Here is a 15,184-nt window from a genome sequence, read left to right on the forward strand (position 1 = left end):
ATGACATATAAAAGACTCAATCTCATCTGTCAGTGGAACCTAACATACTGAGGGGGTTTAATCTTGTGTTTTTCAGAGGCATTAAAAGAGATGCTACAATAAACAACACATAAGTTTAGGGACAAAAAGGTTTGTGAACACGTTTCTATCTCTAATAATGTTTGTGAGATGGAATATTTCATACAGCAAAGTAAAACAAATTAGTGATGTGAAATAGCCTGGGAGGAGGGAACTTATTTTGCAAATTACTATTAATCAAAGAGCTGGCACATTTTTCTGCCTTTGCCAAAGTACAAACAGCATTACTGGCCCTACCAGAACTGTATGGCAAGTCTCTGTCTCTTTGAAAGTTGAGAACTTCACTGAAACAAATGGGGGTTTAATGATAATTATATGAATTAGTGTTAATGTAAATTGAGTTAAAGACACCATTCTGTTCAAATGCAAGACATTGTTATGGTATTATGTTCATTAAGGCATTTTATTTGTTACAAATTTGAATATAATATACTTCTTTTGGCTTTTATTAAGTGTTTTCAGGATCAAGTTAGTAACTGGATCTATTCTGTATGTTTTGTCTTTAATCTGCAAAGATCCATGAGAAAATGCTGTATTTCTCTATTACTCAGTTGTTGAAAATGAATGCTATATTTTAGTAAAGAAATAGACAAATGCATAAATATCTATTCAAAAACAAATGCAAAGCAAGTTTGACAGAAAAGGGTTACAGCCTAAAGAAAAACAGCAAAAGGAACCTAACAGAACAAAAAACTAGAAATGCCAAATGTTTCATTTGCATCTATCATGAGTTAGCAATTTACAAGCACAGAAAAATAAGAGAAAATAAAGTGCATGTATTATATCTACCATGACTCACAGAACTCTATTGTACTTTCTGCTGTTTATAAAGCCTGTTAGCTGCAACTCATAGAATCATAAAATCATAGACTCATAGAATGATTTGGGTTGGAAGGAACCTTAAAGATCACCACCAAGGGCTGGGACACCTTCCACTAGACCAGATTTCTCAAAGACCCATCCAACCTGGCCTTCCAGGAATGGGGCACCCACAGCTTCTCTGGGCAACCTGTGACAGTGTCTCACCACCCTCATAAGAATAAATTCCTAATATTTCACCTAAACCTACTCTCAGTTTCAAGCGATTACCCTTGCCCTGTCACTACATGCCCTTGTAAAAAGTTCCTCTTCATCTTTCTTGTGGGCCCCCTTTAGGTACTGGGATACAGCTATATGATCTCCCAGGAGACTTCTCCAGGCTGAAGAGCCCAGCTCAGCCTGTAGCTGAAGAGCTCTCAGCCTGCCCTCATATGGGAGCTATTCCAGCTCTCTGATGACCTTTGTCACCCTTTTCCAGATTCATTCCTGGAGGCCCACATCCCCATGCTGGGGAGCCCAGAGCTGGAGGCAGTACCTGAGAGGAGGTCTCATGAGAGCAGAGTAGAGGGGCAGAATCACCTCCCTCCACCTCCGCCTGCTTCCCATCAGCCCTCCTGATGCAGCCCAGTGCAGGTTTGGCTCTCTGGGCTGGGAGTGCCCATGGCTGGCTCATGCCCAGCCTCTCACCCACCAGCACCCCCAAGTCCTTCCCAGGGCTGCTTTGTCCCATCTGTGTTTGTGCTTGGGATTGCTTCAACCCCGCTGCAGGACCTTGCATGTGGCCTTGTTGCACTTGATGAGGTTCTCACCTCATGTCAAACTAATTCTGTGAGAAAGTTGTTCCTTGCTTCTCTAAAATGCATTAACTGAGTAAGAGCATTGCCTGTCACAGCCATGAGCCACTGATGAAGCTGTGGATAAAGCTGTGATACTGCAGAAATCATAAATTACAGTTCCCAGTCAGGTTGAAAATTTTATAGGGTGCCATGTAAACTACAGAATTATTCAAATGAAGAAGAATTTTCAGTGTAACACAGTTTTCAAAACCATAAAATAATATGCACCTCACAAAATGCCACATTTCCAAGGGGTGGAGAGGCATCATACATATCCTGTCAGACCTCATGTTTCCAGGGAGCAATAACTAAGACACAAGTAAGCTCACCAACTGCTCAGTTTACTCAGGTGTCACTCACCTCCCTTCATATCAAGCTGCAGGCTCTGCACCATCAGGATATCTGGTGGGCTGATTTGTCAGCAGTGTCTACAGTTCTGATGTCTCTGGCAATGCTAGCCAAGCAGAACTGGCTAAATGATGCTAAAATCACCTTTGTTACAGCTTTTGGCAGTTACCAGTGACTATGCAATGAACTGAAGTAATTTAGAAAGAGCAGGAATGGAAATAATAAAAAAGTCATCAGACCTTTTTGCTGCTGCCTAAGCTTCCTTGGCCCTGAATCAGAACAGAGCTGAGCTTGGCCAGGCCTGTGCAGAACCAGCCCTGCCCCAGCAGCTCTGCTCTACTCCCTGCCTTCCACTACAGCCTTTCTGCCAACAGCACTGAGATTTGGAGTGCTATGAAGGTTTGTGGTTGCATTCAAACTCGTAAATTGTTTAACCGGCTCATGAGAACAAGAGGAAGACAACTTTGTTCCAAATGACTGCTAGATCCCATGATTAATAAGAAATCTAGTTCCTATTAGGATATCACCAATAAAAACAAGGCTTGCTGTTAATAAGAAGTGTTGCTATGTCCCCTTGAAAACCAGCTGTCACTCTGTGACTCAGGCTTTAGATCCAGCATTACCAGGACACACGTTGTGAAAAGCCCCTGGGAGTGATGGATGCTGCAAGGGAGAGGGAAGAGGCACTGGGATCAGACACCAGGGATAGGTTGGCAGAAGGACTGGGAGAAGGGGCTGAGAGGGTGTTGTGGTTTAGCACCAGCAGCAGCTGAGGACCACGCAGCCATTCGCTCACTCCCCCACCAGCAGGATGTGGGAGAGAATCGGAAGAGCAGAAGTGAGAAAACTCGTGGGTTGATATAAAGACAGTTTTATAGGAAAAGCAGAAGCCCTACATGCAAGCAAAGCAAAACAGGGAATTAATTCACTGCTTCCCATGGGCAGGCAGGAGTTCAGCCATCTCCAGGAGAGCAGGGCCCTGTCACATGTAATGGTGACTTGGGAAAGCAAACACCGTCACTCCAAATGTCCATCCCTTCACCCTTCCTCCCCCCACTTTATTTACTGACTGTGATGTCCTGTAGTATGGGATTCTATAGTGTCTCTGGTCACTTGGAGTCACCTGTCCCAGCTGGATCTCCTCCCAGCTTCCCAAGCACCCCCAGCCCCCTCCCTAGTGTGGCAGCACAAGGAGTACAAAAGGCCTTGATGCTGTGTGAGCGCTGCTCTCCAATAACAAATATCTCTGTATTATCAACATTGTTTTCAGTACAAACCTAAAACACAGCCCCATATGAGTCACTCTGAAGAAAATTAACTCCAACCCAGCCAAAAGCAGCACAGACAGTTAAGAGCAAAGTTAGAGGTAATGCAGCAGGGGGAGGTGGGAATACAAACTGGCGGGACAGTGACAGCCCTGCCTGGGACAATGGGGAGTGAAAGACACATTTTTGAATTAGCCAGAGCAAGAAAACAATTTTTGCATGTGCATTGGGGCTGCATTTTGACCTTTCAAGTTTACACATGATTTTTAGAACAGTTAAATTCCTCCTAAACCTTCGGGGGGTGGGGGTAACACCCAAAAAACCTCAATGCCCTAACAGAACCAAGTTTGCATGTTTCACAGAAATATGAGTGTGGAACATCCATTATTTCAAACCACCCTTCTGCACTCTGCAGTTGTAGTGTAGGTGGGAGGTGACAATACAGATCTTTGAGTCCCAAGAGCTGGCAAAGCAGGCAAGTCATATTAGCTTGGGGCTGGAAAGCAGCTGTTATGTAATTCCCTCTCATCTCCACCAGAACTGCTGAGAAGTGGTTTATGTTATTTACAACTGCTATAACATTTTCCTGCTTGCAGTCACCATGGCTTCCTATTAAAAAGCAATTTGGTTACATATGGAAGTTTTATATGCAATATAGTATTTTTAACTCTCTCCCAGGGCTACATATTCCTCATAAAATTATTGCAGCTTGATATTGCAAGACTGTTGCATGGCAGCTATGCACCAAGTAATACCTTCAAACCAAGTCCATAGAGTTAAATCCTTAAAAACTCACCTATGCTCCTAAGTGTTGACACTTGTCAGAGTGCCCAGGACCCTGTGCACTGGGGAGAGAGCAAAACAACCCTGAGACTAAGGAACCTACTCACCTCCTTCAGAAACCTGCTCTTTACCTAACAAGCACCATTCCGTGCTGCTGCTGCTCCTGCTGAGCTCGATGGCATCTCTGCACAGCACTGTGCTCTGCACAGCAAACATTCCCCAAAGGACTAGCACAGTAATTTCCTCTCTTCATCTCACTGGGCAGCATAGAAGGAAGAAAAATCAAAAATGGCATTTCAGACATGGTACAGGTGATGATTGACTTTCCATGCAGCTGTAGCTATTACATTCTCCCTTTCAAAGATTTTCTTTCAAGAATCTGAGTAAACAGACTCTGCATGTAATTCTTCATCTGCAATAACTAGAGGCAAGGGCTGATCTTTCAGAAAGGTGACAGAGTTCAGGGTTTTGCTGGAATGAACTTGCCCAGCAGCACAGCATCAAAGAGCTCAAATAAGCTCCATACTCAATTGTATTTCCCCTGAAGAAATTAAATCTGGAAATTTACAATAAAGTGCATAAGAACATGAAATGTCATATTTTTATAACATCCTATTCACATATTTCCCATTCAGAATTCCCTTACTATTTATCAAAGTGAACCCAGCTATAAGCACTTACTTTAAGAGCCTACAAAGGGGAAATTAATACTCATTTACAAACATACTTTTCACAGCTCTGTGCTTGAATTACACCACAATGGTTGTAAAACTGAAAACAACACATAAATCATGTTTTATCAAATGAAAATTTCTACAATACGTTTTGGACTTGACTTCCAAGAAACAAGATCTCTGTCCATATGTAATCTCAAGGTAGGAAAAGGAAATATGAAAAAGCAAATAAATTTTTAAAGTAAGTTTAAATGACTTGGCACAGATTTGGGTTTGGTTTTGGGTTTTTTTTGTTTTTTTTTTTTTTTTTTTTGTGAGAACTTCTGAGTGAACAGAGATAGAACTGATTCCATGTCCCAGTGGTGTACAATTTATTTTTCCTTACACTCCACACTAGACAGGAGTGATGTAAGACACCAATGGGATATGATGGAGCACAGGATTCTCTACACAGAGACAGTACCTGCCTCTTGTCTGCCTCCTCTACCAATATCAAGTGACCCAAAGAGAAATGATATTGCTGCTGGCTGGCCAGAGCTTAATCCAGAGAGCCCTGAGATAAAGCTCAAAGGCTTGAGGAAGCACCAAAAGTCTAAGCAGAGATTAACTCAATCCCTTGACTGAAGTAGAGCATCAGATATTACCTACTTGGGCTGCCAGGGTAGAGTCCCAGTTGGCAGAATGATTTCCTGTAGATGGTACAGCTGAGGCCACGGCCAAGGTTCATGTTATATAACCTGTGACAGTGGTTCCTTACAAGCACAGCCTACCCAGAGCAGCTTCCTTGGCTTTTTGGTTGTAAAAGTTTACATTTTTGGGGGATTTTGTTTGCCATTTTTGTCTGGGGACATTTTTAGGTTTTGTTTGAAATTGTCACAATCTTAGCATGACAATAAGGAGTTTTGAAGAGCATATGATACAGCATACTGTATCCCTACAGCCCCCTTTGCAATAACATATTTGGGGAATAAGTTATTGCAAACAGTTATTATTTCTCTGCAGATGCTTCTTTAATTTACCTAACAGATCCCAGTGTTGTCATATTTATCCATTTTGGAACGTTTTTCTCTGGACAGAGCTAGAGAAGGAGAAGAATCTGATTACATAAATGCCATCAAATAACTGAATTTTTAATTGTTTGGTATAATTTCTAGCAATTTCAGGTGTTGCATAGCCTCTTGAAGGCTACTGCTGTAAAATATTAACTGAAAATGGAAATCTACCAGGAATCCCATTCATGTGAATGGTTCACATGAATTACCATGAGTATATCCAAAAGGACAGCTACCTAACTGGCAAAACATCCATAAATATTTACTTCCTGATGAGTATGATAACGTGCATGCAAAAAAATTTAAAAACTAAGAGTAAAATAACTAAATGGAGATTAAGTTTTCAGATACCTGTAAAGCTTGTGCTGCTATAATGCTGCTTCTCATCCAAGTCCCAGTGGGACTGCAGCTTTGCTGAGCCAAATACAGTATATAACAGAAAGTTTTTTTGCCAACTGTTTATTCACCACTTTTATCAGTATTAATCTGAAGTAAAAAACTTATTCTACATATGTTCAACTTACTAGTTCAGGGAAAACAAAGGCCACATGCACAAACATTCCTAACTTAAAGCCAAAGCCTTTCACTGGTTATTAGAATGGTGGGAGATAAATGCGGGAAAAAAAACATATACTTCTAAAAGCAAAGCATTATTTTCTTTCTAATCTAGCAGTATTACTGTCTCGTGTAGCAAAGAGATCCTGAATGTTACAAAAATGCAACTTGTTGTGAGATAACATTATTACTTAATTAAGAAATAATAAATTCAAGTGCATTAATGGTTTTACATCAACAGTCACAATGCTGATCTATAAGCTGACATAACCATCTTTCACAGCAAAACAAGTCCTTTCAGAACCACTTCATTTTGGGCACCACCTTTCCCTTCATTATATATAAACAGCAAAACAGCTGTCAACTCCTAAACTCACTCAAATGTCCTATTTAATTAGGTTTTGGTTTGCAGCATAACCACTTTCTAAGGTTAATCCTGAATAGGCATTATGATTGATAATCAACAAAAACAGCCATGAAAAGAAATTTTAAAATTGCAGATAGAGTTTGCAGAAGTAATAGGAATTGTGTTAGTAATTACTGAGACAATAAATTTATCACTGCTCCTACCTTAAACCACAAAAGGCAAGATCAGACCCTGTGAGTAATCTAGTCCAGTGGAGCTGAAGTTTATCAGGAAAGCAAACAAATCATATAAACACGTTAGTTAACTGCTTAATTGCTTGGTCATATCTCAATCTTTAAGTCATATGGAAGACAGGCAATTTAGATATAAAACATACTAGTTTTGTTTATTTACAAAGGGAGTACATTTTGACCATGGGCTCTCCCTAAAAAATATCAAAAGAAGCTCAGCTGGAGTTCCAATGACCATGTTATTTCTAAAAGCAGACTTCTAAACTTGAGTACAGCACCAGCAATGGGAAGAAATATTGCACTTAGTGATACTGGGTTAAATTGACAGACTTTGCCAAATTCCAAATCACACCCAGAGATCTGAAATCATTACTTTCTTGCCCAGATATGCTGTTTAGTTAAACAGCTGAAAAACAATTTTTTACAGACAGCAAAAATAGAAGTTTTGTGCAGGAAAAATGCTGGATCCTTGTACCTGTGAAAATAATATGGTTTTGCTAATGTAATTATGGATTACTTTAAAAAAAATAGGTATTTCAGCATACTTCAGCATTTGACTCTCAAAAATCTGTTAACATACTTTATGTGATTTTTAAAATTACATTGACCTTTGCAAACTATTTTGATGGTCAACCATGCTTTAAGTCTTTGATATTCAGTAATAGAAGTTCTCAGGCAAGAAAAGCACCATGTCTTTGCCTGTGAAATCCCTCCCATTTTTTAGTGAGTGTTGCATCCCGTCCTCCATCTGCAGCCCCAAAAGCTGGGCAGTGCAGGAGCTCCATAACGAGACCCCAAGGAGCAGCAGCAATGATCCTGAAGCTGCCACCAGACCAAGGGCACAGCAGGATCTGCCTGCTGGGGATGTAGGTGGAGAGGGGACATGAAAGGGTAGAAGGCAGCCTGGGCTCCTCCACAGCCAGACCCAACTCCAACCTTCCTCCTACAGTTGCCTTCTTCCCTGCAGATGCCACTCTGTGCTCAGCTCAACTGTGCTCCGGTGCTGAAGGTTCAAACACTATTAAACAGCAATGCCTTGTAAGAATTCAATAGTTTGTTTCCTACAACTTGCAGTAAAACTTCTATGAAATAAAATAAGGATTAAAAGCTTAACGGTATAAAAACACACACTAAAAATGAAGGAAATGCCATTTTTTAAGATCACACAAGAAAGATGAGTTCATCCCTGTGTACATGCCTCATGCTGTTACAATTGCACACTCACCTTTTCTCCAGAGCAGCTTGATCTTACTCAGTAATTAGGACAAATTTATGAGAAGATGGAGTAATAACCACTCATGCCACAGAACCCTGGAACGTGACACTGGTTTATTTCCATTGATTTGTAGTCTGAATACTGTGTATGGGTTTCCTTGTATGAACAGATTTTAAATACTACCTCCAGAAAAAAAATGGCTGAAGAACAACATTGCTGTATCTTTTTATCCATTAATAGTATAAACTTGTTGTAAAAAAGATTATAAATTAAAACTGAACAGGAAATATGAAAGCCACTTTTCTTTTTCAATGGAAACACACAGGTACACGTTACAAATTAGCCTGTATGTTAGTAAAAATTCAAAGTTTAAATTTTTTGCTTCTTTTAAAAGTTCTGATGACTACACAATTGCATTTGGCAGAGCTGATTCTTTTTAAACAGTTACTGTCTCACTGTATGCTGTGTATTTTCACACAGCCATGCAATTCTGGAATGGGACAATCTTTTTAACAATGAGGCTCAGGAATTTTTTTCATTTCACACCATTTTGCACCAACATCCTACGAACACTTATCACTGCCTATCAATAAACTGTTGAATAAATATAAAAGAGTATAAGCAAATCATAAGCAAAAAACAGTTATTGCCAGGTACTTGTCTCTGTTGTGAGATACTTATCATCATTTTCTGCTTGGATTCAGAAGCTATGCATGAGCACACTGATAAATCACTAAAACAAAATTGAAATTTTATCCTCAAAAATCCTACCAACTAATCCTGACATCATAAAAGAAAAAGCAGACAGTAGAAATATTTGTATTCAGGTGATTTTGTACCTATATAAGAAGTACTGAAACACACCTTTATTTACAAGTTGAGTTAATGTAAAAGATCTATCTTGCACACATGTAATGTATCTGCCATACAACAGGACAGATAAACCACAGTAGTTGGCATTAGACAACTTCTATTTCCTAAGAAAGTTACTAAGGACAAAGTGTCATCCACTTAACTTTCTGAAGAGCAAGCCCTTAGCTGAAATGGAAAACAGTGATACTTACATAAATTTCCCTTTCCCACCTGCCCATCACCCTTATTTTTAGATTCCTTCATTGCAAACCAAGGCAGTTCTTGCAAACCTTGCTTCATGTAACAAAGTCTGTTCAACACACATGACAATTTTAACATATCCCTTGCACATTTAGTGACAGAATGCCATGGTCTTGGCAACCTGAGGAACTCCTGAAATGCAGCATCCAACATGTCAACTAATTCACAACTGTGTTATAAAATTCAAGCAAAGATGGCATCACAAAGCTTATACTCCCACCGAGTTCACAGTAGTTTGGTTTAGAATTAAAGCATTTTCTACTGATTTATAGAACTGTACAAGTAGCATACTGAAAATCAAGCTCTTTTTCTGACTTATTGTCAATAACAAAAAGTCTGTTGACCAAAGTCCCCAGACAGGTCTAAGAATTAGTTGGATTATGTAAGTGATTAGCCAAGGTTAGAATAATTGGGCACTGAAATTATGATCCAGGACAATGTCTGTCCTTCCCTTGTTACTGGAATTGTTGAAAAGAGGACAGCAAAGGAAAACTTGCATCTACCTCTGCTTTTGCTGGGGGCAAGAATAGTGTTACAAGCAGTTTTGTAAAGCTCTGTCCACATCAGGATCACTGCTTCCATAAAATTTGTCCACAAAACTGCCTCTACTCCTGTTCAAACAAGACACCACTAGCTCGCATCTGAACATAGCGCCTCAGCTGAACTTTAAACACTACAGCTATTAAAAAAACCCAACACTTTACATATTTTCAAAACATCTGAAATGCCATTTTTGTAGTTTCCTTTTAGACAGAGTACATAATGCAAGCTGCAAAAACAAGTGCCTTGCTACACGCTTCAGCAATACACCCTCCATGTCTTTGCAAACTAGTTCAACAAGTAACCTAGTTTTTTCAAATTCCTTAAAGCTATCTGCATGCCCCTGTGACTCATGCAGTAGATAAATTGCTGAGGAACGCTGTGGGAACTCATCCCAGGGTTGGTTTTTAACACTGCTTTGTTTATTTGTGATATTTTAGTATCATTTTTATCACACAGAGTGAACACTATGCTGTATCAGTCCTTTAATGTTTAGCTTACTGAGCATTTCTAAGGTTTGTGTTGCAAAACACAAAATTTGTGATCACAATTCATGATACAGCCAAAAATAGTAATTTTAGAAGACTTAAAATAAATGTGTTTGGGACTTTTTAAAGTTCAGGATAGTCACAACTTTGAATGAATTAATCACATCCAAACCAAAGCCTAAGCAGCCTCGATAAAATGTTTTTCATCAGTCAACACATCACTGATATCTAGTGATGCTGTATTAATACCTTCACTTTTAAAGTCATGTGAGTAGCCATTTTTCCCATAAACTACTTCTGCTCCTTATGAACACATCCATGACTGCATCTTTGCTGTGCTCTCACCTCAAAACTCAGCTTTCCAAAGATTCATGGGTTAAGCAGTAGTAGACTAGAAACCCGGGGGGTTTTCCACCACCGTTTGCACTCTAAAGAAAAAGGACAAATGGGTGTAAAGAGAACAGGAAAAATATTCTATTTGCCAATATTTTGAAAATAACATAATATTTAAATCTACTCTTTGTACCTCATAAACCAGTAACAAATATATACATCAGTCCTGCAGCTCCATCACATGTGCTCAACTAAGACTGACGCATTTCAGCTGTTTAGTTACTTTTTAATTGTAACTTTAACCCAGAACCCTTCTGTTAAGGGTGAAGCCTTTTACTATTTTGAGATCAGGGACTGATTTGTAAACACATTTTAACAATTTGCAAGGCATTTCCATCTTGTGAGGGGAGTAGAAAGCTGCATCTCCCTATGACATTACTTATATTTGAGTGACAAGAGGGTGCCAAGGCATCACTACTGGTAGGACAAATCTCAAGCAAGTTTGGGGCTAACTGCAGGATGGAGGTTCCCCAAGAGCAATGTCCAAGCCCAAGTGTGCACAGTCCAGCAGAGAGCTGGCTCTCCACCAACCCTGGCATCACCAGCTCATTAACTGAGCTTGAGAACTCCTCTTCTAAGGCATATTAACATAGAAAATTGTTTCTCACTAGCAAATAGATATACTAAGATCTCCTGCAGTGAGAAAATAATTACAGATATTCAATTGTCTTTAAATGCTTGCATTTCTTTCACATATTTACAGACACCAGAATTATCAGTGGTTCACATCTATAAAGTACCATGCCCCTTCTTCCCACCTCTTAATAGGTAGGGAAGCCAAATAAAAGGTCCCATGAACCCACCCACAATTCTTCCCCACACCAAGAATGCACAGCATTCACACAGAAAAGAAGAGCACAAGTAAAATTATATTCTTTATTCATTCCATTTTAGCTGTGAATATTCCTATTATACAAATACAGTATAAATTCCAAAATCACAATATATTACAAAATAAAAAAGTACAAACTCCATTACTTAATAAATATATCTAACAAGTTAATCAGAAAGTAGAAGAGACAGAATCCAGATTGGAGACATTTAAATGTTTGACCCAGCAAACCATACAAACCTCAATTTAACTACTTTTTTCTTTTAAACCATAAACCATTCCTGATTTCTTGATTAGAAAATAAAGTCATGTGAATAAAATGTTGTGATCAGATAACGACTTGTTGGTGAAACACCAGTGCCAAAAAAGAAGCAGAGCTTATACGAAAGACACCATAACCCCAGAAACAAGAACACAAACACTGAGGTGCAGCCAAGGCAATTACTGCCAAAGCAGGAGACTATTATCTAGTCACAACATTCTATTTCAAGTTAATGTTCTGTTATTATAGATAAATAATATAAACGGAGCGGAGAGTGAGCCAACCAGGCAACAGGAGGCCAGTTTACTCAAAACAGTAATTAAAAACAGAAGAGTCAATTGCTCCCTGCTCTGTTCACATGTAGCTGCATTCCAACTGGCTCAAAGGACCTGTTCTGTGCTCCAGGCAGAGAAAGCAACTGTTCCTAAAAGCAGTCTGTTCTCACTTTGCCACACTTTTACAAAAGCCATTATTTTAATTTTGCAAGAAAATACCCACAATACTTTCATCAGCTAGGGGGGTCAGTTTGACATCAACTTCATTTGGTAAAAATATAAGGTTTGTGGGTAAAAAACACAGCAAAAAATAGCTGTTACATCATAAGCCTTATTTACAAAAACTGTTTACAAACGTTTTTGGCTGTACAGCTGAAAGCCAGATACTAATGTAAGATGTAGAAGATGGAGGTAACAGTTTAAAAATAGTGTGCAAAAAATACATTCTTATAGAAAATAGACAGTGAGGAGGGGAGACACAAACATACACAGAGAAAATCTGCTTGCAAAGAACCCGAGGCTAAGTTTTTACAACAGAATATTACAACTACGTCTGTATTTATCCCCCGCAACCTACAGTCTTTCTCCGTCGGGGGTGCTGCTGCTTCATTAAGGATTAAGGCATCACCATCACAGCCAGCACACCTCTCTGTCAGTCCCTGCAGCCAAGCTCCCGGCCCGGGCGCTCTCATGAGCAGGCATTCTGCTCTATGTACATCTTGGACAAGGACACCGCCATGGACTTGGCCAGCTCCTCATCCCGCCTGCGCTGTACCTGAGTCTGTCTGCACCACGCCTCGTACTCTGGGTTGGGGCACACGCGGTCCAGCACAGCATCGTAGTGCCCATTGCTAAGCCAGCTCAGCCAGATATTGGGCCGTGTCGGGTCCTCGGGCCCCAGGTAGTGAACCATGGTGGAAACGGTGGGGCTCTCGGGCCGGCCGCCCGTGGTCAGGTGGATGTTCACGTTCAGCATCTGTCCCATGGCCAGCAGCTCCGGGTAGCCGGCCCACGCCCCGTCCTGGGCGGCGCCGATGAGGAACTCTCCCACGTCGCCCTCGATGATGGGGTTGAAGTGGTCCAGGTGGTCGGCGATGTAGTGCACGGTCCGCTCGCGGAGCTCGCCGTGCAGCCGCTGGTCCCCGTACACCGCCTTGCAGACGGCGCGGTACAGGCAGTTCCCGTCGGGGATGATGTGGAAGCGGAACCGGCCCTTCTGCCGCAGGTACTTGTCCTGCTTCTCCACCTCGGCCAGGTACAGCGCCAGCTTCTCGCTGCGCTCCGCTCTGCCGCCGGGACCCCGCCGCACGTCGGGCCCCGCCGCCGCCTCCTCCTCCTCGCCGTGCGCGGCGGGGCCGCCGGGCTGCGCGGGGCCCCCGCTCCGCTCCGCGGGGCCGCAGCCGGGGACCAGCCCGGGCTGGGCTCCGGCGGCCGCCGCCTGCAGCGCCTGGCAGTGCTCGCTAAGCCGCAGGCTGCGGTTGCTGGGCTCCTCGGCGGCGGCCTCGCCGTCGCCCCCGGCCTGCCGCACGCTCTCCAGGATGCCCTCCAGCCAGGCGCGGCTGCGCGGCGAGCCCGGCACCAGCTCTCCGGCGGCTTCGGCGCGCTGCACGATGCGGATGGGCACGATGCGCTCCAGCGGCCGCCGGCGGCTGACGGTGACCTGCGCGCAGGAGCTGAACTGGGGGCCGCCCGCCGGCCGCCCGGCCGGGCCCGCCGCGGGGCCGCTCGGCATCACCTCCAGGCAGGACGAGAAGGCGGGCATGGCGGCGGCGCTGCTGCTGCTGCCCCCCGCGGGAACGAAGCTGTCCTTGCCGGAGCTCTCGGCGGCCGCGTTCGGGCCCGCGGCGTCGGCGGCGCTCGGTGCCTCCGCGCCGGAGGGTCCCGGCGACAAGGAGACCTTGAAGACGGCGGCGGAGCTCGGCGAGGCCGCGGCGGCTGCTGCGGTGGCGGCCGCCGGGTAGTGGGTGATCACGGAGCTGTAGAGCTGCATCCTCGGCTCCCCGCGGGCGGCGCTTTATAGGCGGCGCCGCCGTCGGAGCTGGGGCGGGGAGCGGCAGAGGGGGCCGCGCTGGGGCTGCCGAGGAGGATGAACCGCCCGGGTAAAAATAAACAAGGGCATCACCGCCCGCCCCGCCCCGGCCGGGCCCCGCGGCCGCAGCAATTCCAACTGCGCCACCGGGCCGGCCCCCCCGCGGCTCCGGCCCTTCTGGAAGCTGCGGGAGCGCGGGAGGAGGGCGGGGCTGCCCGGGACGTCAGCGAGCGCCGCCCCTGCCCGGCCTGCGTGCGCTCGGTGCCACGGTCACGGTCCCCAACGGCAGCTCGGGCACGGATAGTATTCATCATATACACTCGGTTTGGACAGTCCCAGGCGAGAGATGCTGTTTGTCCACCTGCAGTCCCACTCCGGGAAATGCAGACCATGCATATACAGGTGTGTGAGATAAACCAGCACATATTAACAGGAGACGCGCAGGTGAAATACGGGTCTCATCAAGATCATTGATAATTGGTTTATTAGTGCCGGTAGCACTTTAAAGTTAAGCCATGTTTTCTAGCCTTAGCTGCAGTATAAACAAAGTCATAAAGCCTTTTTCCAAGGATGATGAGATCTGTACACTCATTGTTTTGACTGTGTTCTGACAGGCACGCTGACCAAGAAACACCAGTTTGCACTATGATCAAACGGTAATACAGTCAGAGCTAGCAAAATGGGAAAAAAAGGTATTGACATATGGAAGTTCAAAGTGATACTTAAAAACAGTTCTGGATTCCATCCCACAGCCTCAAGTATCTTCAGGCAAGTGTTAGTAATCCAAGCAGATTGTAGAACTTTAAAAACAAACAGAAAAACAAACAAACAGAAAACCCTTTATTTGGATATTCTGAAAAGTTTCTTTTCCTCATTCCATTTACATTAATTAAAAAGAATAAGAGGATCAGCTGCAATATACTGCAATGTCCAAAATAATTTTCTTTGGAGTCTTGGTTGTGTTTTGTATCAATGTTTAGGGATATACCTCCTATTTTCAGTCTCTGCAGTTAATTCCAGGGCTACCAG

The 15,184-nt window shown here is 43.1% G+C and overlaps 1 protein-coding gene across 1 annotated transcript; it reads right to left on the reverse strand.

Moving 5' to 3' along the window:
* Positions 1-11,619: 11,619 nt before the first annotated feature.
* On the reverse strand, positions 11,620-14,348 carry OTUD1 (OTU deubiquitinase 1). The gene has a single exon (XM_059489849.1). The coding sequence runs from the start codon at positions 14,114-14,116 to the stop codon at positions 12,815-12,817; it is 1,302 nt and encodes a 433-aa protein (XP_059345832.1). The 5' UTR covers positions 14,117-14,348; the 3' UTR covers positions 11,620-12,814.
* Between the last annotated feature and the right edge of the window lie 836 nt (positions 14,349-15,184).

Source organism: Ammospiza nelsoni, chromosome 1 (genome assembly GCF_027579445.1).
Source record: "Ammospiza nelsoni isolate bAmmNel1 chromosome 1, bAmmNel1.pri, whole genome shotgun sequence".
NCBI lineage: Eukaryota > Metazoa > Chordata > Aves > Passeriformes > Passerellidae > Ammospiza > Ammospiza nelsoni.